Here is a 25,656-nt window from a genome sequence, read left to right as displayed (position 1 = left end):
CTCGCTATAATGCGGTTCACCTTTTGCGGCCTCGCAGTTTCGCAGATTTTTTTTTGTGTAATTTTGCATGCTTTTTTTTTTAACCGCGCATTGTGTTCTGCATCCTTATCAGCGTTGTTGTTGCATTGTTGCCCCCCCATAAAAGTAAAAACATCCTACGGGCACTGCACTAGTTAAGAAAGTAAGATATTGACTTGCAGGGACATGGTCTGAAAAACGTACCCATTACCAAACCTAATTACCATGTATTTCCTAATAGGGAGTATATACAGTGTACTCACACTGTATCATTTTAATAGCTCCTTGTTTTCCATAAGAGCTTAGAAAATATGCCTCAATTCTTGTTGGCTTGTGTTTGCTATTAAATGCAATGGCTAGCTGTGCAATCAATGTGAGGCAAGGTTGTTACCTTTACTGAAAAAAGTAAGAGTAACAGATCCAACACTTTACCCTGGAGTATTGCTGGTGATCCACAGGTGAAAGAGCACTGTTTGCCAAAGGTGGTCCCCCAGGGGCAGCTGAATATGGCATGGTAGACATGAGACTGATCAGGCAGGCCACAGTCAACAGGCTGACAGGTAACAACACTGTCCCATGATCCATGAAAACATTCCAGGTCCATCTCTCTCTGACAAAACGGGAACAACAGTAAGACACAAGGAAGGAGAGAAGGTATTAAAAAATGGGTCTTTTTGAAAGTAAAAAGATCATGTCTTCATCATGGGACATTATTGGTTCATTATTGACTAAAGCAAAGTGAGAAAACACTAAAATTGACCAAAAATAGTGTGGGGCGATTTGTGTACGAGGTACTACGAGGACAAATGAGGATGTTAGAAGCATGTTAGTGATGAGTACGAGGCTGTTAGAGGCCCATTATCCGAGTACAGGGCGAGTACGAGGACAGGACAGGCTACCTGCAACAGAGCAGGTTCAAATCCAGACAAATCCAAAGGCTATTCCACCAGTCATTGGCTGAGAGTTAGGGTACACCCTGGACAGGCTGCCAGTCCACTGCAGGGCCACATTCACATCAAGGCTGTTGAATTTACTGAGATCACGTAGGTCAGTAAATAATACTACTCTGGATGGCTGAATGGATTTGTCAGGTTTTGTGAAACTTGGGGAGTGACATTTACAAATGAGAGGAGACGAGTGCAGTTTCCCACATGGACAACTGAACATATATCTCCATGCAGATTGATGAAGACGATGACAGTATCGTTAAATGCCTTGGCAATATTACAGGAAGAATATCTCAGACCCATGCCCACCAAAACATTTGTGCTTTATATTTTCACCTCTCTTACACATCTGAAGTCAAAACTATTGTCTATAAAATATGAACAGATCTAAAGCAGGTGAACAGATCTCTCTTGCATAAAGAGAACTTTAATCTTGTCAGCATCTACTTTCAGAAAAAGGAAGGTAAATTAGAATTAAGAGGGGACAGATATATCATAAGGGAACATCCACTGTACCTTGTGGGGTGGGATTTCTCTGCCACTGAGTACAGTCAGGCTGAAACCACGGTGACACTGCACAAGGCAATGAGAGGCGTCCACTCTACCCGTACACCTAGAGAAACAGATCAACACACAGATACTCCTGCATGTCAACAATTATACAGTGATTAGTTCCATAAGTCCCACCTGACAGTGGCATGTTCCAGACTGGGAGGAGTGCAGCTGTCCATCTGACACGGCTGACGCAAACAATTACTGCGGGGATGGAAAGAGGAAAGGAAAGGGATGAGGGACAAAGGGAACAGAAAGGAATCCAAAAATGATCATAGGTCATGGATCAAATCATTCATGTGTGATTTTAACTTTTATCGCATACGAAGGATATGTTCTGACCTTCAACTAACCTGCAAGTAATTGTTTCTGCACTACCAACATATACGACATATAGCAACATACGCTTCTTCCATATATAGACTTGAACAAAGAACAGCAATCTAGTGTTGGAATGTGCACTGAATTTCTCATTTGTACCAAGCTGCAGAACAACATCCTGAATTCACTCTGTATCTGCAGGGTGTATCATCCTTATTCTCATAGCCCATTGCTCCTGTTCAGTCTAACACAGTCTTAATATATTTTGTTAAAATATTAAACAATAAAATAAGATTTTTTTTTTTTAAATGCCCATTTTTTAAGCATGTATATACTTCTTTTTGTAATCATTACCTCCACCAACAAAGTTGGGTGGGGTTATGTTTTTGCCCTTTGTTTGTTTGTGAACAGCCTGGAACCCACAATTTGTCATATATTATGAACTTTTTAATGTATATTTGACATTATATCTTAATCAAACGTGCTCCAATCTCTCCTATATTTGAAAGTGAGGTGCAGACTGGCACTCACTATCACCTGAGAAAGTGTGGTGTTAGTGGACATTTGAATTTAATATTGAAAAGCCCATTTGGTGTACATTTTGCATTATATCTCAATCAAAAGTACATCAATCACTCTTATTTTTTCTGTTATGGATTTACCTACACCACCAAAATTGGATGGAAGTTCCAATTTTATGCCTGTTTGTCTATCTTCCAGTTATCAGTTGGAAGTGCCAAAAAGCAATGACAAATTGTGCATAGCAGAGAAAACCAATGTTCTGTGAAAATTATTTGAAAAGAATTCAGAAACTGAAAAATGTGAGGGGAAAAAAACCCCTGACAACGCCACAAAGAACTTTGATTCATGTCTATTAGACCCCAATTCCTACCAAGCTGCTCAAGGAAGCCCTACCATTAATTAATGCTTCAATCTTAAATATGATCAATCTATCTTTATTAGTTGGCTATGTACCACAGGCTTTTAAGGTGGCAGTAATTAAACCATTACTTAAAAAGCCATCACTTGACCCAGCTATCTTAGCTAATTATAGGCCAATCTCCAGCCTTCCTTTTCTCTCAAAAATTCTTGAAAGGGTAGTTGTAAAACAGCTAACTGATCATCTGCAGAGGAATGGTCTATTTGAAGAGTTTCAGTCAGGTTTTAGAATTCATCATAGTACAGAAACAGCATTAGTGAAGGTTACAAATGATCTTCTTATGGCCTCAGACAGTGGACTCATCTCTGTGCTTGTTCTGTTAGACCTCAGTGCTGCTTTTGATACTGTTGACCATAAAATTTTATTACAGAGATTAGAGCATGCCATAGGTATTAAAGGCACTGCGCTGCGTTGGTTTGAATCATATTTATCTAATAGATTACAATTTGTTCATGTAAATGGGGAGTCTTCTTCACAGACTAAGGTTAATTATGGAGTTCCACAAGGTTCTGTGCTAGGACCAATTTTATTCACTTTATACATGCTTCCCTTAGGCAGTATTATTAGAAAGCATTGCTTAAATTTTCATTGTTACACAGATGATACCCAGCTTTATCTATCCATGAAGCCAGAGGACACACACCAATTAGTTAAACTACAGGAATGTCTTACAGACATAAAGACATGGATGACCTCTAATTTCCTGCTTTTAAATTCAGATAAAACTGGAGTTATTGTACTTGGCCCCACAAATCTTAGAAACATGGTGTCTAACCAGATCCTTACTCTGGATGGCATTACCCTGACCTCTAGTAATACTGTGAGAAATCTTGGAGTCATTTTTGATCAGGATATGTCCTTCAATGCGCATATTAAGCAAATATGTAGGACTGCTTTTTTGCATTTGCGCAATATCTCTAAAATTAGAAAGGTCTTGTCTCAGAGTGATGCTGAAAAACTAATTCATGCATTTATTTCCTCTAGGCTGGACTATTGTAATTCATTATTATCAGGTTGTCTTAAAAGTTCCCTGAAAAGCCTTCAGTTAATTCAAAATGCTGCAGCTAGAGTACTGACGGGGACTAGAAGGAGAGAGCATATTTCACCCATATTGGCCTCTCTTCATTGGCTTTCTGTTAATTCTAGAATAGAATTTAAAATTCTTCTTCTTACTTATAAGGTTTTGAATAATCAGGTCACATCTTATCTTAGGGACCTCATTCAAAGATTCAAAGATTCAAAGATTCAAAGAAATTTATTGTCATATGCACAATATAGAACATGAACATGTTCCCTGCACAATGAAATGTGTCTACTGCATTTAACCCAATCCTAATTGCCAGTAGGAGCAGAAGTCGCCATTAGGCGCCCGGGGACCAGCTCCAGATGTACATCCCTGCCTTGGTCAACAGCAGGGCTGAGCAAACCAACACCGACCCATAACAAACAACACACACACAACACACAACACATGGGCCGGCCCGGTACATAAAACATATATATGAAAGTAAAACACGAGGGAAAAGGAGAGGAAAAAAAAAAAACCCTCATAGCTGCTGCATTACACAGCAGCAATGAGGAAAAAAAAAAAAATCCCCATCAGCACAGAAAAACAATAATCACAGAGACAAAAACAAGGACACAGGACGACAACCGAGATTTGAAAGGACCAGTTTATCAGAAGACTCCGGAGGCAGCCTGTTTGGCGCCGTCAACGGACTTGTCCGACAATCCTGGAGGGGGAGGGAGCAGCCCTGCGCAGTCTGAGCAGTCCTGAACAGTTCTAACAGAGCTGGAGAAGCTGAGGGGAGGGGGGAAGACCAGGGAGCGAGGCTTAAGTGTACCTCTATTGGGGTGATATGGTACTCATAGTACCATATCACCCCAATAGAGCGCTTCGCTCTCAGACTGCAGGCTTACTTGTAGTTCCTAGGGTTTTTAAGAGTAGAATGGGAGGCAGAGCCTTCAGCTTTCAGGCTTCTCTCCTGTGGAACCAGGTCCCAATTTGGATCAGGGAGACAGACACCCTCTCTACTTTTAAGATTAGGCTTAAAACTTGCCTTTTTGCTAAAGCTTATAGTTAGGGCTGGATCAGGTGACCCTGAACCATCCCTTAGTTATGCTGCTATAGACTTAGACTGCTGGGGTTCCCATGATGCACTGTGTGTTTCTTTCTGTTTTTGCTCTGTATGCACCACTCTGCATTTAATCATTAGTGATTGATCTCTGTTCTCTTCCACAGCATGTCTTTTTCCTGATTCTCTCCCCTCAGCCGCAACCAGTCCTAGCAGAAAACTGCCCCTCCCTGAGCCTGGTTCTGCTGGAGGTTTCTTCCTGTTTAAAGGGAGTTTTTCCTTCCCACTGTCACCAAGTGCTTGCTCACAGGGGGTCGTTTTGACCGTTGGGGTTTTTCTGTAATTATTGTATGGCTTTTGCCTTACAATATAAAGCGCCTTGGGGCAACTGTTTGTTGTGATTTGGCGCTATATAAATAAAATTGATTTGATTTGATTTCTAAAAGGACTTTGACCTTGAAAATTTTTTACAAGGTAAAATTTTGTGGATTTGGAAACTAGTGTTGGTGGAGGTTTGCACTCTACAAGCGTGGTGCTCTAGTTAAGTAATATTCTTATTAAATAACAGTAGAGAATTTTATTGCATTGAACATGACCAAAGAACTAGGTTGTTTGAAAACTCCAAATCCAAGATAAAATGGAACAAATCAGAGACAAAGTCAATAAAATGCCAGTAGTTGCTGTCACGCCAATGACTGCCACCAACACACCATGCACAGGCATTCTGTGTGAGAGGGGCTTTTGTCAGTCATGGGACACTTTACTTGTGAGCGAGATACGTAACTTCAGCTGCACCAGTCTTACTGGTACCAAACCTGGTACATCCAGTACACACAGTGAGCCCAAGAAGCCTATTAAAGGTCAAAAGTACTTGTCAATGGTAAGCTTATCAACCTTTACCCAAGGTGTAGATTAGTGCTTGTTCCTATGTGCTTGTTCCTAGTAAAAACTGTTTGGACTATATTTGATCTTCAACAACAGCACCATGATTAGGCTTTTACAGTGTTTGAGTCACAATGTAGAGCACTTATCAGTTTTCATGGTGGTTGCAGCATCGGTAAGGAGAAGTTGTTCAAGCTGTGCGATAACTTTGGCCTCAACAATACCATTAAGAAAATGGAGATCATACACTAACCATCTCCTCAAACACTATGGCCAGTATCACAGTGAAGAGACCGAGGCTACAAGCAGTGGAACAAATTATGTCCCTCTTCAGAGCTGTCAACCATGGTGCAAAAGTAAACAGTGCAGTCGCAAAAGCTAGCTCTGCCATGCACAAGCTGTACACCAGCATCTTACAATACCGGGAATCACTTTCAGTATAGAGATGGTCTTTGCTGCAAGAGTTCTCACCACCCTCCTGTACCCCTGCAACACCTGCATAGTGTACAGGAGGTGTGCCAGGCAGCTGAACCCCTTCTACCCTACCTGTGTTCACAGGCTGCTGAACATCAAACAAGACCAGATACACAAAACTGTCATCCTTCTCAGAGCCAACATACCTTCGATCCTCATCATGTTGGCAAGAGCGCGGTTAAAAACATCTTCTCGACGTAAGACTCCCTCCTAGAAAATATTCACCTGGGGGCCAGAAAAAACATTTCAAGGTGCCCCACCTGGCAGAGCAACATCCATAAAAACTGCCTTGCTTTTGAAAGCTGCCACACGCAGAGGTGCAACGAAGCATGAACTGCACAAATCCAGATTTGCCAGAGCAAAAGCAGAGGAGTTCAGTCATGTCTGTCTGATGTTTGGCTGTACATTCCGTACCCAAACCGGACTGAAGAGCCACATCCACGCACACTGTAAAATGTCTTGAAGCAACTAGGGACTGTCAACGCCATGGATGATTGTGAATGTTGAACATGATGGCATTGTAGTGTGCACCCTGCACATCATCATGTAGTGTTACTTGGGTGTAAGAAGGACAACAACCGTGTCAACTTTTCCTGGATCTTACATCATACACATATTTTCACAACAGACTTTCCCAGTCAAAAGCAGGAAAATTCCCTCTCTTCCCTGTTTTCATACTACATATGCACTGCATCAAGGTTCAGTTTGATCTGAACTGAGACCACCTCTTTTGGTCTGAGAAAATTCTGGTCGTTTGGATGGGAATGTGGTCTGAGGAAGCTTTCACACCAACTACAGTGCATCCAGAAAGTATTCACAGCGCTTCACTTTTTCCACATTTTCTGTTACAGCCTTGTTCTAAAATGAAGTAAATTGTTTGTTTTTTTCTCTTAAACTTGTACTCACAACACCTCAAAATGACAACATGAAAGGGTTTTTTTTTTAACATTTGGCAAATTTATTAAAAATAAAACTCTAAGAAATCCCATGTTCATTCATGCCCTTTTCTCAGTACTTGTTTGATGCACCTTTGGCAGTAATTACAGTCTCAGGTCTTCTTGAATATGATGCCACAAGCTTGGTGCACCTATCTATGGGCAGTTTTGTTCTTTCCTCTTTCCAGCACCTCTCAAGCTCCATCAGGTTGGATGGGGAGCGTCGGTGCACAGCCATTTTCAGATCTCTTCAGAGATGTTCAGATTCAGGTTTGAGCTCTGGCTGGACCACTCAAGGACATTTACCGAGTTGTCCTGAAGCCACTCCTTTGATATCTTGGCTGTGCGCTTAGGGTCCTTCTGAAAGATGAACTGTCGCCCCGGTCTGACGTCAAGAGCGCTGTGAAGCAGCTTTTCATCCAGGATGTCTCTGTACATTGCTGTATTCATCTTTCCCTAAATCCTGACTAGTTTCCCAGTTCCTGCTGCTGAAAAACATCCCCACAGCATGATGCTGCCACCACCATGCTTCACTGTAGGGATGGTGCCTGGTTTCCTCCAAACATGATGCCTGGCATAATACCAAAGAGTTCAATCTTTGTTTCATCAGAACAGAGAATTTTGTTGCTCATGGTCTGAGAGTCCTTCGTGGGGCTTTGAGCAAACTCCAGGCAGGCTGCTATGTGCCTTTTACTAAGGAGTGACTTCCATATGGCCACTCTACCATACAGGCCTGACTGGTGGATTGCTGCAGAGAGGTTGTCCTTCTGGAAGGATCTTGTCTCTCTGCAGAGGAATACTGAAGCTCTGACAGAGAGATCCATTGGGTTTTTGGTCACCTCCCTGACTAAGGCCCTTCTTTCTCGATCACTCAGTTTAGACAAGTGGCCAGCTCTAGGAAGTATCCTGTTGGATCTGAACTTCTTCCATTTACAGATGATGGAGGCTACATTGCTCAGCAGCAGAAATTACTCTGTACCATTCCCCAGATTTGTGACTTGAGACAATCCTGTTTCAGAGGTCTACAGATAATTACTTTGACTTCATGAAAATTCAGTAAGGTATATCTTATATCTTATATTCCATTTCTAAGGTGGAACTATGCTAGTACACTAAGGTATATCTAAATATCTAAAAAGGAAGAGTAAAATGGAAGAGTAGAAAAGAATAGAGTAGAGCCACTTAGGTGCCTGGTCTTGAGAACCAGGGATGTAGGTTGGTTTGTGCTCTGACATGCAATGTCAACTGTGGGACTTTAAATATAGACAGGTGTGTGTTTTTCCAAATCATGTCCAATCAACTGAATTTGTCCCAGGTGGACTCCAATTAAGCTGTTGAAACATCCCAAGGGTGAACAGTGGAAACAGGATCTACCTGAGCATGGCAAAGGCTGTGAAATCTTATGAACATGTGATGTCTTAGTTTTTTATTTTTAATAAATCTGCAAAAATCTAAAAAAAAAAAAAAAAAAAAAAAAAAACTGTTTTTACATGATCATTGTGGGGTATTGTGTGTAGAATTTTGAGGGAAAAAATAAATTTTATCATTTTGGAATAAGCCTGTAACATAAAAAATGTGGAAAAAGTACAGAGCAAAAATACTTTCCGGATGCACTGAATTTCAGTTTGCACCGAACTGAAAAGTCTGAAGGTCCAAACCAAACAAGGTAGGTGTGAAACAACCCTTCAGTGAGATCAGATTTTATATTTGTTTGAATGGTGATAGTAATAATGAGAGTGTATGTAGGTAAACAGGATACAAAAAAATACAATAGGATTCAAGGATCTGATACTAATTGTGTATTTTCATGCTGTACGTCTGATACGTGGGTAGTTGTGGGAAGGCCCACCCTCTGATGCGCACCCAGTCAGGGCGAAGGTGCTGAAGTGACAGGATGTCCTCAAGGCCACACCTCCAACAGCCACAGAGGGGGAGGAGAAGAGGAGGGTGACAGATGTTGTGAGGAAGAACGGTCGAGAGAGGTCATGGGTCACATTCACCACTAACGGATTCTGATGGCATGAGACATCGTGCGTACCTTTGGAGACAGCAGGGATACAAGTAGTGGCATATCTGACAGTTAAACATTTTATTTCCTTTTATTTCTGTGTTTACCCCTTATCTTACATTTAAAACATAAAATACATATATGTGTGCAAGGACAAAATACCAAGAGAGTGATTCCTGCCAGCGGTATCTGAAAGCAGGACGGTCACTGTCCTCCGACACAGTTCCCCCGACCAAGACCCATCTGAAGCCAAGTACACCATCACAGAGGCTGCTACTCCAGGATACACAAATCCCACCTGAACCAATAAAACAAGAGGAAGTATATAGTATCCCTTTTCCAAAAGTGACACACGAGCATTTACTAATCTGCTGTCATTCCGGATACTTTTTGCTCCACAGTAACAGAGCTGATGTAATCGGTTGGATCTGGTAGCTCACCTTACACCACTTTCACACACAGTACAATTCAATACACTACCATTTTCATGTTATGTTTTTTGTTATTATGGCTAAGACCTTATAGTTTCATGGGCAGCATGGTGGTTTAGTGGTTAGCACTGCTGCCTCACAACAAAAAGGTTGTGGGATCACTTCCAGTCCTTTCTGTGTGGAGTTTGAATGTTCTCGTGTCTGCGTGGGCTTCCTCCGGGCAGCCTGGTTTCCTCCCACAATCAATCAAAAACATGCTTATTTAGGGTCTGTTCCTTTCTCTGTCCCTGACCAAGTCAGTGTCTTTACATCTGGAGTTGGGCACCGGACTGTGGTTGCTCACTACTCTTAGTGGTTGGATTGTGTCTAAGTGTAATTAGGATGGATTAAATGCAGAGGGCAAAATTTGTTGCATGTATATGCACAATGACAATAAAGACTATATTCTATGCTTCTCCTTTTTTTTTTCCAGTCGGGGGCACCACAGTGGATCCGAAATGGATCTGCATGTTAGCTTGGCACATTTTACGCCCTTATGATGTAACTCCATATTGAACCAGGAACCTTATACTTTGGAAACAAATACACTAACTGCTTGGCAGCCATGATGCCATCAACTGTGATCTAAAAAGCGCCAAATGTTCAGAATCAAAGTGAAAATATGACTGCACGGCCATCAGATTTGGAAACTATATTTCAGCACAAAATGGGACACCACAGTTGTATTGTGGTTGGCACTGTTGCCGCACAGTGAGAAAGCCTCAGGTTTGAATCCCACCTGGTCCTTTCTGTGTGATGTTTGCATGTTCTCTCTGTGGTGCTCTGGCTTCCTCTTACTTCCAGAGGTATGCAGGTTTGGTGAACTGGAATCGGTAAATTGATGGTAGCTTAGAGTGTGAATGTGTTTAACACTCTCCTTGTCACCTGAACACAGTCCATTGTAGGGTACTTTCCCACTCAATGATGGAACCCTTTTACAGCTGGGTGGGACTACGTAGAAGAACTGTCTTGCCAAAGCACACAGACAGATAGCATGGCCAGGAATCAAACCCAGATCTACTCATTGGTTGCCTAACTCCTAAACCCACTGCACTATCTGCTCGACATATTAACTGCAAATGGTGAATACAAATCAATTTTGGACAAAATGTCCATTTTAAGAGGAAAAAAGGTTTTTCAGGGAGAGTTGGTAGAAAAGGGTGTTATAACGAAAGCATTATAAATGGTGCAACACTCTTCAGGGAGACTACGGCTTTCCAAAAAGGTTGCAGAGATGGGCCTGATAAATGGGAGAAACAGTGGATGGAAAAATGAGTCACTGAACAAAGAAGTGCAAATGATGAAAGACAAAGAAAAATGAATAAGTCAGAGAGAAGAAAAGAGACAGGATCATGGCTGTAAAGGACTCTGATCCGAAGCATGATGGACAAGGTTGTGAAGCTATCAGTCAAATCAACAGCTCGCCTTCTCTTAGTCGGGGCCTGCAGAGATGATTGTGGGAACCATAGCTGTGGAAGGAATAAATAATACAAAGTTGCTAAATAGGAGAACCAGACGTAGGCCTGGAATGAAAAGTCACGTCCAAATACAGTAAGAGAGACACAGGGAATGTTGGCACAACTGAGATCAGCAGAGCAATTAGGCAATTCCAACAGCCAGAGCGGCACCACATCATAAGGAATACAACATTCATTAATTTTACAATTTGCTTTTTAATCACAGATGAACAGTTAACAAGTGATGTATAAAATTTTAACGTTATTTTGCAGGTGTTTCCTCAGTATAAGCAATTACTTTATAGCAATCATGATAGCTCATCATCTGTGATCCACATTAAAATGATGCATTCATAATATATCGATATGATTAATGCCTCAATTATAGTCTGAGTTTGTTATTCAGTATTATAGCATTAAAATATTGCTATTTTCACAATGTATAAACCTTTGTATGTATTTATAATTGTATAACCCTGCTTTCTTATGTCATTTTAAAATTAATTATGACTGAAAAATTTATAGATTATATAACCCACTCCATCGCAAATAAAAAGAGAAACATTAAATGAATAAAGAGTAGCGGCTGAGTCATAATTTGCTAATTATCCACAGCTCATTTGTCTCAACAATTCACCGCTGACATAGAAATGAGCACCGGCATTAATCAATCAGGTAATTAGGAGTCAGGAATGCATGCCTGTTGTAATATGAGCCAGCAGGCTGTGAGAAAAACCCTTCGACATCATTTAAGTAAGTTCTGCAAAACGCTGGAAGCCACAGAAGACAGAGAAGCCACCCACATTCAGTGAGGGGAAGAGAAAATAGAGGGCAGTACCTTGAGCCAAAATGAATGTTCCAGGCCATTATTTGTGTCAGACTGGGCGGTACATGGGAACCAGGCATCAAATGGTGGCTGGTCTCTCACCTTCAGGTGATGATACCTGCACAACTTTAACACACAACAAGACAACAGGCAGTAAAAGTAATTTTCTTTCATGCTGTGTCAATTCAACTGATTGCATAGATTGAAAGTTGCAATAAACTTGCCTCCATAGAAATGCCAGCACAGTTTCACTTTTTTACATGATACAATCACGAAATGAGTCACATTTTCTTGACATGGTCAAGTTTCAGTCACTATTTGTTAACCCTAACCCCCACCCCAATTTGTCACCCCAAATTTTGTGACACCGTTATGAAATGTGCTATCAGAAACTAATAGATTAAATCACTTTTTGTGACGCTTTCACAAACTTGGCATGAGATCAGGTTGAGAAATGCATGTGGTGATGAATAGAGAATGTAAAACAACAACTATGATCAGAATGTAGGAGAAGATGAGACAGAGGTGCTTCAGTGTTAACTTTAATGTCTTGCAGGGCTTGAGGCTGGCAAATAACGTCCTTGCTCACACGTCTGCAGCTCTCAAACTTTACACTTGCATCATACTCGTACTTTCTTACCAAGAAAGTTTTTCTTGCAAATCTACTGAGACATTCACGTTCAGAAGCACTGAATTCCACAGCTCCACGTCTCAGAACTTCCACCACAACCTCCTTGAGGAGTTTAATAATGTCATGTGGCAGCTTTCATGTGTCCTGCAGTTCAGGCTTCATACCTTGGTAAGTGACGGCTCCCCGGTGGCAGCATGGGCGGGGCATCCTTTGACATCCTGGTGAGAAGCCGTGGCAGTAGATGCCCACTGGTCCATGTAGCCCAGCGGTGTGAAATAACCACAGTCCTGAACACTTGAGCCACGCTCAAACTCCTCACACACACCGTCACCATCGAAAACATAACACTGACTGGGTTCACCTGGGAGATGGACAAGAGAAAGCAAGATCAGGATTTATGAACGAATATAAAGTTTGGTTTCTTAATCTGGCATGGTCTCCACTGATCCCCTGCTGTTCAAATCTCATCCAAACCTTTTTGTCAGTGAACCAAATCTGAGCAAATCCATTCTGTATTTTTGTTGGCCGCTCATAATGTTAGCTATGTCAACTCAAGCATATCTGACTCTCTCTGCTCTGAATGATGTTAACAAATGGCCTTTGACTTCAATTAGTTATTGAACATGACAGCACTTTTAATACAAACAGACACAACGAGAAGCTAAACATAAAACTTGAATAGTTTTACTATAAGTGCTCTAACAGACCAACACTGCTCTTAAGTCACCAAGTGACAAGAACAGCACTATGTGTTACATGTTACTGTTGAATAACAAAAAAATGTTGAACATTAATGTCCTAATTTGTCTTCTGTCATATCCTCTGGGGTAGATTTTTACAACGATTTCTTCCAAGAATTATTTCTGGGACATGAGCAGAATTTAAAAAAAAAAAGCTATAGAAAGTGTTCACCCAGTAAATTCTGCATAGTAAAATAGACTACACGGGTGTCGCAGACCGAACGGTCCACCATGCCTTCACTGCGCATGCATCATTAGCTGCGGTTCACCGATTATCACCTCGTTTCTGCTTCAAACTGCACTCCAGTCATCATCTATCTCAGCGACAGATATCTGAAGTTTTTGTACAACAATCATTTCCACATAAATTTAGCAATATTTCATCATAAAAGACTGAGGAAGCGATCACAGCTGATGCGTTCACTGCGCATCGGTCATTTCAAAGCGTCGCGGATTAACGCCTTGTTTCTGCTTAAAACAGCCTCATTTCTGCTTAAAACTGACTTTAGAATGATTTAAGAGGTTTTAACTTGTCATCTGATGGTTAATAATCCCATTAATCCATTTGATCACTTTGGGTGAAGAGACTCTGTCTCAGACGAGTTGCTGAGCTCAGAAATGACGCATGCACAGTGGAGGCAGGGCGGACCAATTTTTAGGGGTGGATCGTTCGGTCTGTGACACCGGAACTATATCTGATCACATGTCAAACAGAGTAAAATAAACTCTATCATGGAGCATATCTATCTATCTATCTACAATAGTGTTCAGAATAATAGTAGTGCTATGTGACTAAAAAGATTAATCCAGGTTTTGAGTATATTTCTTATTGTTACATGGGAAACAAGGTACCAGTAGATTCAGTAGATTCTCACAAATCCAACAAGACCAAGCATTCATGATATGCACACTCTTAAGGCTATGAAATTGGGCTATTAGTAAAAAAAAGTAGAAAAGGGGGTGTTCACAATAATAGTAGTGTGGCATTCAGTCAGTGAGTTTGTCAATTTTGTGGAACAAACAGGTGTGAATCAGGTGTCCCCTATTTAAGGATGAAGCCAGCACCTGTTGAACATGCTTTTCTCTTTGAAAGCCTGAGGAAAATGGGACGTTCAAGACATTGTTCAGAAGAACAGCGTAGTTTGATTAAAAAGTTAATTGGAGAGGGGAAAACTTATACACAGGTGCAAAAAATTATAGGCTGTTCATCTACAATGATCTCCAATGCTTTAAAATGGACAAGAAAACCAGAGACACGTGGAATAAAACGGAAAACAACCATCAAAATGGATAGAAGAATAACCAGAATGGCAAAGGCTCACCCACTGATCAGCTCCAGGATGATCAAAGACAGTCTGGAGTTACCTGTAAGTGCTGTGACAGTTAGAAGATGCCTGTGTGAAGCTAATTTATTTGCAAGAATCCCCCGCAAGGTCCCTCTGTTAAATAAAAGACATGTGCAGAAGAGGTTACAATTTGCCAAAGAACATATCAACTGGCCTAAAGAGAAATGGAGGAATATTTTGTGGACTGATGAGAGTAAAATTGTTCTTTTTGGGTCCAAGGGCCGCAGACAGTTTGTGAAACAACCTCCAAACTCTGAATTCAAGCCACAGTTCACAGTGAAGACAGTGAAGCATGGTGGAGCAAGCATCATGATATGGGCATGTTTCCCCTACTATGGTGTTGGGCCTATATATCGCATACCAGGTATCATGGATCAGTTTGGATATGTCAAAATACTTGAAGAGGTCATGTTGCCTTATGCTGAAGAGGACATGCGCTTGAAATGGGTGTTTCAACAAGACAATGACCCCAAGCACACTAGTAAACAAGCAAAATCTTGGTTCCAAACCAACAAAATTAATGCCTCGCAGATGTGAAGAAATCATGAAAAACTGTGGTTGTACAACTAAATACTAGTATAGTGATTCACAGGATTGCTAAAAAAGCAGTTTGAACATAATAGTTTTGAGTTTGTAGCATCAACAGCAGATGCTACTATTATTGTGAACACCCCCTTTTCTACTTTTTTGTACTAATAGCCCAATTTCATAGCCTTAAGAGTGTGCATATCATGAATGCTTGGTCTTGTTGGATTTAATCTTTTCATCATGTTATCATGTTTACAACCTGGTACTAAAAACAGTTTTGGTCTCTATAGATAGCAGGGATAAAAATTCAAATGGCTTTTCTCCCCATCGCCTCCATAACGCTTGCTGCCCCCATTGGAAAGCAGCAGCAGAGTTACTTCCATAACGTTTAGAAACAGGTGCTGCTTGAGGGACTGGCAATTAGGACCAGAGCCTACATTCACACCTGTGCTGACCACAGCTCCATCATGATGTGTGGTTTGGTTTCACTTTAAGATTAAAGAGCATAATTTTTTGCATTTTTGTGAAAATACTTTTTTGTCCACTTTAATTTTAAGTACACTGTATATGTAAATGCCCAATGAGGTGAGTTCTTCTCATAGGGACTGCAACAAATCCTAGTTACTGTTTAAAACTACACAATGCTTTACAGCATTCTCCTCATACTGAACAGTTGACATTGAAGAGAGACATGAAATTGGTTATTTCATAACTCATTAGGTCTTAACATCACTCGTCAAATCATGAGGATCCACGTCATCTCAGAACCATCCCAGGTTCCACATGGCAACCACACATGACTGCCCCTGGTAAAATTAGGGCTCCAAGTGAAATTTTATGATCACAAAATAAGTTATCAATTAGCAAACAATTTCAACAAAAGATGTTTTCCTTTAAGTGCATGTGGGAATGAGTTGTCTGTGTATATGTGGCCCTGTGATAGACTGGTGTCCTGTGCATTGCACCCTACAGGCTATAGTATATAGGTAACAAAGGTTTTCCCACATGGTTTGAAACAGGATTTCTATAAAAGAACAAGCAATATTGTTGTGGAGTCATACCCTCTCGATTCATGAGCTCCTTTTACCGGATGACGCAGTGTTTTTGGCGCACACTTAAGAAGACCTGCAGTCTCTGTGTGATTCCTTCTCCTCTGCCTGCACTGCCTTTGGTGTAATGATCAGTATCCCCAAGACCAAAGTGATGTACTATGGCCTACCAGCACCACCAGTCATCAGCATCAATGCACAGTCTTTAGATGTAGCTGACCTATTTTGTTACCTTGGGTCAACTGTTACCAGTATACCACAACTCAAGGCTGAGATCGGTAAACAAATTGGCAAGACCTCTTCCACATTTGGCAGTCTAAAAGATCATGTGTGGAACAACAAAAAGTTATCTCTCAACGCAAAGTCAAGGTGTATGAAGCTTGTGTGCTTTCCATCCTGCTTTATGGGAGCGAAATGTAGTCATCATATGCTTAAACTGTTTCCATCTCAGATGGCTTTGTAAAATCACCAAAGTCCCCTGGCAGGACAAAATCCCTGATGTAAAAATCCTGGATATGTGTGGTTCACGTAAACTATTCACCACTCTAAGAAGACACGTCTATGCTGGCTAGGCCATGTCTACCGCATGGACGATTCACGTATCCCAAAATTAGTTCTTTATGGTGAACTGAGTGATGCCAAATGTCCCTTGGGTCATCCTTTACTCCGGAACAAGGACATTGTGAAGAGAGACATGAAGGACTTTGACATCTCTCAGTCTACTTTTGAGGAAATTGCTGCAGAGAGACCTGCATGGAGATCTGCCATCCATGGTGGCAGCCTCATCTTGTCAGGCAATTTAGCCGAGCTCCGCCTCCGTCAACATATTGCCAGAGTATTTCTGTGCCAACAGAGACTACACAACATATGATAGCTCTTCACGACTATCATCAATTTGATGTAAAGGCCAAGCCAAACCAATACTGTTGTACTTTGTGTGTGTGTTAGTCACAAAAACTGCTATATATCTTGACATGTAAAACCTATTTCCCTGTGTGTGTTACAGAAGTAGAAGTTTTAACTTGCACTTGTAGATGTAGCGACAAACTGTGTTAACTCATTTCTGAAGTGTTCCTGAGCCCACGCGGTAAAATCCTTTACATGATGTTGGTTTTTAATTCAGTGCCACTTGAGAGATCGAAGGTCACGGGCATTCAATGTTGGTTTTCGGCCTTGCCGCTTATGTGTAAAATGTTCTCCAGATTCTCTGACTCTTCTGATTATATTATGGACTGTAGATGATGAATCCCTAAATCGCTTGCAATTGAACATTGAGAAACATTGTTCTTAAACTGTTGGACTATTTTTTTCATGCAGTTGTTCACAAAGTGGTGATCCTCACCCCATCTTTGCTTGTGAATGGCTGAGCCTTTTAGGGATGCTCTTTTTATACCCAATCATGACACTCACCTGTTTCCAATTAACCTGTTCACCTGTGGAATGTTTCAAACAGGTGTTCTTTGAGCTTTCATCAACTTTCCCAGTCTTTTATTGCCCCTGTTCCAGCTTTTTTGAAATGTGTTGTAGGCAACCATTTCAAAATGAGCAAATATTTGCACAAAAACAAAAAAGTTTATCAGTTTGAACATTAAATATCTTGTCTTTGTGGTGTATATTGAATATAGGTTGAAGAGGATTTGCAAATCATTGTACTCTGCTTTTATTTACATTTCACACAACATCCCAATTTCAATGGAATTGGGGTTGTAGCATGGATGACGCTCTAAATGAATAATCTGTTGATGTGTTGTTATACTTACCATTCGAAAAACTGAATTTTCTGGTATTTTTGGTGCATGTGAGATCTGGATGCTAATAGTTGATGTATGACAACTGGATGTCTTTGGTACCAAGAACCTCGTTGGCTGTCATTGGAATTACTATGCATCAAACGAACTGCTATTTAGATTGACTCAGACTCAAGGAGTATCACTTGCATTGTGAAAGAACATCAGTTATATCGTTTTGGCTACCTTCTGGAGGTAGGAAAGGACCATGTGTCTGCATAGCTGGTTGCTTATCAGAACCCAAGGCACTTCCATAGTGTGATGGATGGAGTGAGGCATTGAAAATTGAATCATCTTCACTGTTGCACATTTATGCCAAAGCTACGGGTGGCCGTAAAAAGATGAAATGTGCAGGAGGATTTCAGCACAAAAAGGGTGGACAGCAAAAGCTGAACAACAGCTCATAATGCAGCAGCTGGTCTTAAAATATGGCAGGAAACATCACACACTTCAGACGTTTGGCTTCATTAATGTCTGGCCAGCTGTAGAATTTAGACAGACTGAGATGTATTGGAGTCAGTGCTGCACAAAAGGCTTTAATTAACCAACAGAAACCTTTTTCTGACAAAATGCAAAACTAGTCAAGACCATTCAAAGCCACGCTGTTGTCCCAATTTCACTGGCAGCACTACAGTGGAAGAACTCGCCCGACACACCACCCCTGCTTTGACAACACCTGTGAAAGTGATTAAGTCTTTTGAATTCCAAGTCTTGTTTTTATGAAGCTTCACAAAGTGGACTGACTGACAACCTCTGACTTGGCCATTAAAACCATGTGTTTTATTCACTGCCTGCATGCGGTAACCATATTGTGCAATTTAACAATAACATTCACATAATGACAGCCTGAAAGCAACCCGTTACAACCACAACATGTGCAACATGTTCCTTTCCCCTCTGTATGAGTTCCCAATAAATGTCATTGACATAGTCACTGAATGATAACTGGTGAAGTCACTTTAGCGCAATTGTTTGGCAGCGTGTGGTCGGCTACCGGTCACAAAAAGTGCTAGACCACTTCAAATCAGAGGCACGATTAACAGATCCAACAGCAGCTCAGTTAGTCAGAGTGGCAATTAGCTGTTGCAAATGCTGCGAGAAAACCCAAACAAAAGGGGGAAAAATGGCTTCCATGACTAAGATATCATGTGAATAATAGCTTTAAGTGTTTCAATTTGTAAAGTCCTGTTTTTGCCCAATTGTTTTCTTTCCTAGTCATCAGATGTTTTATTGTAAAACAAGAGAAGTAATGGCTCCAGTCACGGCAGGGCTGGCTTTGTGGACAAAGAGCAGGGTGGGTTAGTCTTGGTTTGCTGTGCACTGACTAATAAACTGCTTCCCTAAGGGCCCCTTCACACATAGTAAGAATAAGTAGAAATCAGGGTGAATCATGGCGGAACAGCTCATATGAGCGAACCACGAAAACATTGAGCCGACGGGCAGGCATAAACAATGCCGCTGCAACAGTTTCATGCACGTGGAAACACAATGCGAGCAGCTGCAGCATGTGTAACCACATGGCGCAGTTGCTGTGGAAAAAAAAATTAATTAAAAATACATGCCATCCACGGGATTCGAACCTGTAATTTCCAAAAGCTCTGATTGCCAGCCAGAAATATTATCACTGAGCTACCATCGCTGTGCTGTCAAAGGTGTGGGAAAACGCCTGATATCAAGAAGGACATGGACGTATTTAAAAAAAAATACAACCACACACCATGTAAAAACACCACATTTTATTGAATGCCTCTTATCAAACGGGCAATACAAGTATGATCTGTCTGTTCCTCTGCAGATGAATTATGGTCACAGACGTACAGTCATGAAATGACATGAATGACAAGCATCTGCTGGCGGCGTATCCAGCCAGCCCCACGTGCATGTCCTGCCTGACACGGTGTCTTGTAGACGGTGCAGGACAGACACTGCATCATGTGGAACAGAGCTCACGTGGGTGACATGACATTCAGATCGCTCGCTTCGTTTTATGATTTGACAGTCCGTTTCACCTGGGGTAGCCTGTCAATGTGCGTGCCGTGTGCTCACTCGCTGCAGCCCATTGCAACAGTGATATATGTTTGTATGTATGTCCACGGATTCAGTAACTACGTTTATGAAAGACAGTGATACTTTACTTTGGGCTGAGAGGGAATAAACCAACTGATCTGTTGGTTTAACTCAAAGCTACAAGGCATTGCCTATTAAGCAAGTCGTAATTTTTCAACTTGCCTTTTGGCAATTGAGGAGCTTTTAGTCACATTCCACTTTAATATGATTTGCTAATGTTAAGACCATGAAGAAACAAAATAACCACATCAGGAGGGCAGATTGAAGGTCACCCAGCCATAAAGTCTTCACAATGGAAGCAGATTATTACACAGTGTCCTATGTTTTATGTATTTACATCATGATACTTTAGATATTTCTTCACTATTGACATAAAGTGTAAACAGCATGACATAATCTCTGAGAGAGGCCACAGCACTTCCAAAATAATACAACACTAACAAATGCAGCAGAATTAAGGGTAGTATCTCACTCGGTTGCAAATGTTGGTGGCAAATTGCAAACGGCATTCGCGAGGGAGTTTCCAAAATGTCTCAAAACATTTCTGGGGGTTCTCAACTTCCTTGTGTGAGTTGTGGGGTCTTGTTGTCATGTTACTGGAATTTTGAACATGTTCAAAAAATTTATGCGACAAATGTTCTGTCAGAAAAGTGCACAAAATGTGACAACTTTTTTATGAGGAGTTGGCGGCCTCACTCATTCACTCATCTTCAACCGTTTACTCCAATTAAGGGTCACGGGGGCTGGAGCCTATCTCAGCAGTCTTGGGGTGTGAAGGGGGTACACCCTGGACAGGATGCCAGTCCATTGCAGAGCCACATATCGACAGACAAACATTCACACCCACATGCACACCTACGGACAATTTAAAGTTCCCAATTCATCGAACCTGCATGTCTTTGGATGTGGGAGGAAGCCAGAGCACCCAGAGGGAACCCACGCAAACACGGGGAGGGCATGCAAATGCCACACAGAGAGGCCATAGGTGGGAATCAATCCCATTACCTTCTTGCTGTGAGGCAACAGTGCTAACCACTAAGCCACCGTGCTGCCTGGGTTAGCGGCCTATGAAACTGTATTGTGACTGACTAGAGCCAAAAATGAGAATCTGACATTCCTGGCACAAGACAGGCAAAAACTGCCCTGGGAACCCTGGGAGTATGACAAAATTGTGATTATATAGGTCAATGTGATTCCAAGTGAAAATTGTCAGTGCTTTATGTATTTTCTCTCAGATTTGTGTCTCCAGCCACTCAGTCGCAGCCTAGTGAGATACTAGTATCAGTCCGATATAGGCCCGTTGGTGCCGGTGCTGAACTCCAGATTTCATAGCATCAAGCAGCTGAGACTCTATGACCTCTCCCCAGCCAAGGCCAGCACACATTTACAGCTGGGTTGACTGAGACAATGTGGGTTAAGTGTCTTGTACAAGGACACAGACAGGTAGCATGAGTGGGATTCAAACCCAGGTCTAAATACTGGCAGGCCAGCTCCTTATCCACTCAACTACCTGCTCTACTTAAGAAAAAACCCCCACAAATGCAGAAAACACTTAGATATGCAATAAAGACCTATATCAATTCAGCGCCATGTATCTGCATCAAAAATATCTTGTAAATTCAGAAGATGCTTACAAATACAGAGAACACAAATGTAACTTACAGCACATGCAGCAATTTAATTGATAAAATGTCTGCTTTAAATTTCTGCAATAGAAAACCACAGATGCATTACAAATAACCACAACACAACAGAAGTACAAACAACACAAAAATTATTTTCTGCTCAGTAGACTTTAACTGATAGGCTGTGCATTGCAGTATTCTATCATGTGTTCAACACAGGCAAGATTAGTTTATATACTTTGTTGATAGATTTTATTCTGAAGCGAGCTAGATTTTCAAGTTTAAATTTGTTTGCAATGCATTGAACAACCATTCAGTAAAAGTCCTCCAGGTAGAAACTGTGTTTTGTGTTGCTGGAGTGTTTCGATTATGCTGTGGCTGTTTGTAGTGTGACTGTAGTTTTGTGTTCATTGCATGAAGTTGCAGTACTTGCATTATCCAAATAGAGCACCATGCTTGTAGAGCGGAAATTGGCAACACTAGTTTAAAATTCCACAAAATTTATGTTGCAAAAAATCTTTGAGGTCAAAGTCCTGTTCGAAGTGGCTTTTCATAAGCTAAATTAGATGGGATCAAATGTCAGGAGTATGTAGTTAGTTCATGCACTTGAATCAAAGTTTTTTGTGTGTGTGCGGTGGTGTCAGGATTTTTTTCTTTCTTTTTTTGTTTCTGAATTTTTTCACATAATGTTCATAGAACATTGGTTATCTGCTGTGCACAATTTGTCATTGCTTTTTGGCACTTGGTTTCTGACTGATAACTGGAAGATAGACAAATGGGTATAAAATTGATTTACCTACCCCATCTAATTTTGGTGGGGTAGGTAAAATCCATAACAGAAAAATGAGAGTGACTGAGGCACTTTTGGTTGAGATATAATGGAAAATGTACACCAAATGGGCTTTTCAATATTAAATTCATAAGTCCACAAAATACACAGTCCAGATCAGATCTGTATTAAACTTTGTCAGGTAATAGTCAGTGCCAGTCAGCACCTAACTTTCAAACATGAGAGTGATTGGGGCATGTTTGATTAAGCTATAATGTAAAATACACATAAAATAGGGTTTTCAATGTTAAATTTAACTGGCCACAAAATCTGTAATCTGGATCAGATCTGGATCAAACACTGACAGTCGATAAAGGATAACGCTGTCAAATATGAAAGAAATTTGATCTTTTTTGACAGTTATGAATCTGAAAATTCATTCAGTGTTAAAGTTGGGGATTTTTCCAAGATTTTTTCCCGACTTTGACCTTTGACCCATGACTTTGAAAATTTAATCAGTTCTTGCCTATCAGGATATGAATCTCCAGTAAAAATGTTATAACAGTATATTAAAAAATGTGGGATCCAGGCTGTTCACAATCAAACAAACTAACATGGGGGAAAACATTACCTGCTCCAACTTCGTTGATGGAGGTAATTAAATTGGGTTTTATTTATTTTTCTTTTTATTTTATTTTTCTGTACTTGTGAGTGTTAATTTAGAAGTGTTGTGGCCTCTCTTAGCCACGGTAGTACTTGTGGCAAATCAACATGTGGATCCATATCAGATCCGCTATGGGAACCTTGAGCAAAAAAGGGAGAAGACAAAAGAAATTATTTGAATGTTACTAGGCTGACTCAAAAATGAAGTGCTCGATCATCAACCCGGTACAAAGTAGCACGCAGGGAAAGGTAGGTATGAATGCACAGCTAACTCATCCGCAATCACAACCCCTTTGCACACTTCTTTACACTTACGTAGATCCTTGTGATCTGGAGTTGGATGTGATGCCAAAACACTTGTGCTACCCACTTCAGACAATGTGCCATACATTATCAAAAAAGCACCCTGTCTGTTAAGTCAGTTAGTATATCTGCTTTATTTTGATTTAAAGTTTTTAAAAAAATGTTAACTCAAAGATACTATATTAATTTAGATTCTTCTTCACTATGTCAGGTTTGTGTTTTCATGGTCCTTCTGTGCCCTGATACACTTCTTTAACATGTTGATATTATATGGTCAAAAATCATGCTGACTGAGGTTTCACCCCTCTGCTTCCAATAAAATGATTTGGGTTAACTCCATCCATATTTTGTTGTGTGGCTTCTGTTGTGGCCTGTCTGCATGTTTTGGGCTGAGGGAGAGTGCAGGCACAAAGTGTTGCTTTGTGGTGGAATGACAAACTACAGGCGAATTCTCTATGATCGCTTTCTTTGCCTTTTGCCATGCTATGTGCATGTTTTGTGCTATGTAATGAATATTATCTCTTGATACAGTTTGATCATCTAGTAAGTAAGTCCCTTCGGCTGCTCCCTTGTTTTCACTCGGGGTCACCACAACAAATCCAAGGTAGATTTGTTGTGGTGACCCTGAGGAACCTTGGCGTAATTTTTGATCCTTCGTTGTCCTTTGACCTCCACATTAGAAATATTACTAGGACTGCTTTCTTCCACCTGCAAAATATGTGAAGATTCATCCCATCCTGTCTATGGCTGATGCTGAGACCCTGATCCATGTGTTTATCTCTTCTAGATTGGACTACTGCAATGTTCTATTTTCTGGTTTACCGCAGTGTAGCATTAGGGGTCTCCAATTGGTTCAAAATGCTGCAGCCAGACTTTTGACATGAAGCAGAAAGTTTGACCACATTACACCCATTTTGGTGTCTCTTCACTGGCTTCCTGTCCCAGTGAGATCAGATTTTAAGGTTCTGCTACTAACCTATAAAATTATTTATGGACTGGTACCCCCTACCTAGTTGACCTAATTAAACCTTACGTACCGGCACGGGCCTTACGTTCTCAGGGTGCAGGACTGCTTTGTGTCCCTAAGGTGAAAAAGAAGTTTGCGGGTCACAGAGCTTTCTCTTATTGTGCCCCTGTTCTGTGGAATGATCTCCCTGCATCAATAAAACAGTCAGATTCTGTGGAGATTTTCAAGTCCAGACTTAAGACGCACTTCTTTTCCCTTTCATATGGCTAGCATACTGGTACAGTTTTGTTTTACACTTTTTACTCTTTTAATTCATTTTATTAGTAATTGGAGCGGGCTGCGGCCTCAACTTTACCTAAATTCTGGGTCTTTTAGTGAAGCTTAGGGCTAGTGGCCGGCGATCACCTTAGTATTTCTTCTGTTTTTCTTGTTGATTAATGCTGGCAAATTATACAGTATTTGTTGTCTTTCTGATGCCTGATTCTGTTTTTTATCTCTGTTTAAGGGCCAGCTTCATCCAGAGATGGGAGTTGTATTTGTGTTGTCGACCCTCCTGTCCTGTGCACCAACAGCATTTCTTATATATTCGTCCGTGAATTGTTCTGTGAATTGTTCTGTAATTTATGTTTGTAGCATGGCCCAAGCAGAGGTTCACCCCTTTGAGTCTGGTCTGCTTGAGGTTTCTTCCTCAGAGGGAGTTTTTCCTTACCGCTGTTGCTCTGGGGGTTGGTAAGGTTAGACCTTTCTTGTGTGAAGCGCCTTGAGTCAACTCTTTTGTGATTTGTCAATATATAAATGAAAATAAATTGAAATTGAAATTGAAGTGAAATTGAAATTGTGGATCTGCATATTTGATTTGGCACAAGTTTTACACCGGATGCCCTTCCTGAGGCAACTCCAGATAACATGGAGAAATGTGGCAGAACCGGGAACCTTCCACACTGAAATCAAGTGCACTCACCACTTGGCTTCCACCTCTGCACACAGTTTGATCATCTATTATGCATTTATCAAAAAAAAAACATTATTATCATCAGTAGCAGTAGCAATAATATTGTTATTATTACTTTGCTTTCCTGTTTTACAATAAAATAGTTTTTAATGGTTCTACTATATTCAAAGACCTGCAACTAGTTTTAAACAGAATGCTTCAAATTTGTTTTATAATCATTTAAACAAGATAATGTATTATCTTAGCTTATGTTGGCTTTAAACTGCGCTTATCTAAAAGGAAATAGACATAACTTGTTTTCAATTGATTTCAAACTATTGTAGA

General features: G+C 40.8%; 1 protein-coding gene across 1 annotated transcript in view; it reads right to left on the bottom strand.

Moving 5' to 3' along the window:
• The window catches only part of pappa2 (pappalysin 2), a 236,315-nt gene that overhangs the window by 84,733 nt on the left and 125,926 nt on the right, over positions 1–25,656 (bottom strand). Inside the window, exons 14-20 of the mRNA XM_034182745.1 lie at positions 12,701–12,897; positions 11,918–12,031; positions 9,315–9,450; positions 9,008–9,182; positions 1,653–1,721; positions 1,482–1,578; positions 451–628 (exon numbers count right to left, since the gene is read on the bottom strand). Coding sequence (XP_034038636.1) covers positions 451–628; positions 1,482–1,578; positions 1,653–1,721; positions 9,008–9,182; positions 9,315–9,450; positions 11,918–12,031; positions 12,701–12,897 — 966 coding nt within the window. The remainder of the gene's footprint in view (positions 1–450; positions 629–1,481; positions 1,579–1,652; positions 1,722–9,007; positions 9,183–9,314; positions 9,451–11,917; positions 12,032–12,700; positions 12,898–25,656) is intronic.

This window comes from Thalassophryne amazonica, chromosome 12, assembly GCF_902500255.1.
Source record: "Thalassophryne amazonica chromosome 12, fThaAma1.1, whole genome shotgun sequence".
Lineage (NCBI taxonomy): Eukaryota > Metazoa > Chordata > Actinopteri > Batrachoidiformes > Batrachoididae > Thalassophryne > Thalassophryne amazonica.
The sequence above is the reverse complement of the archived record's forward strand: the minus strand, read 5'-3'. Positions and strand labels throughout refer to the sequence as shown.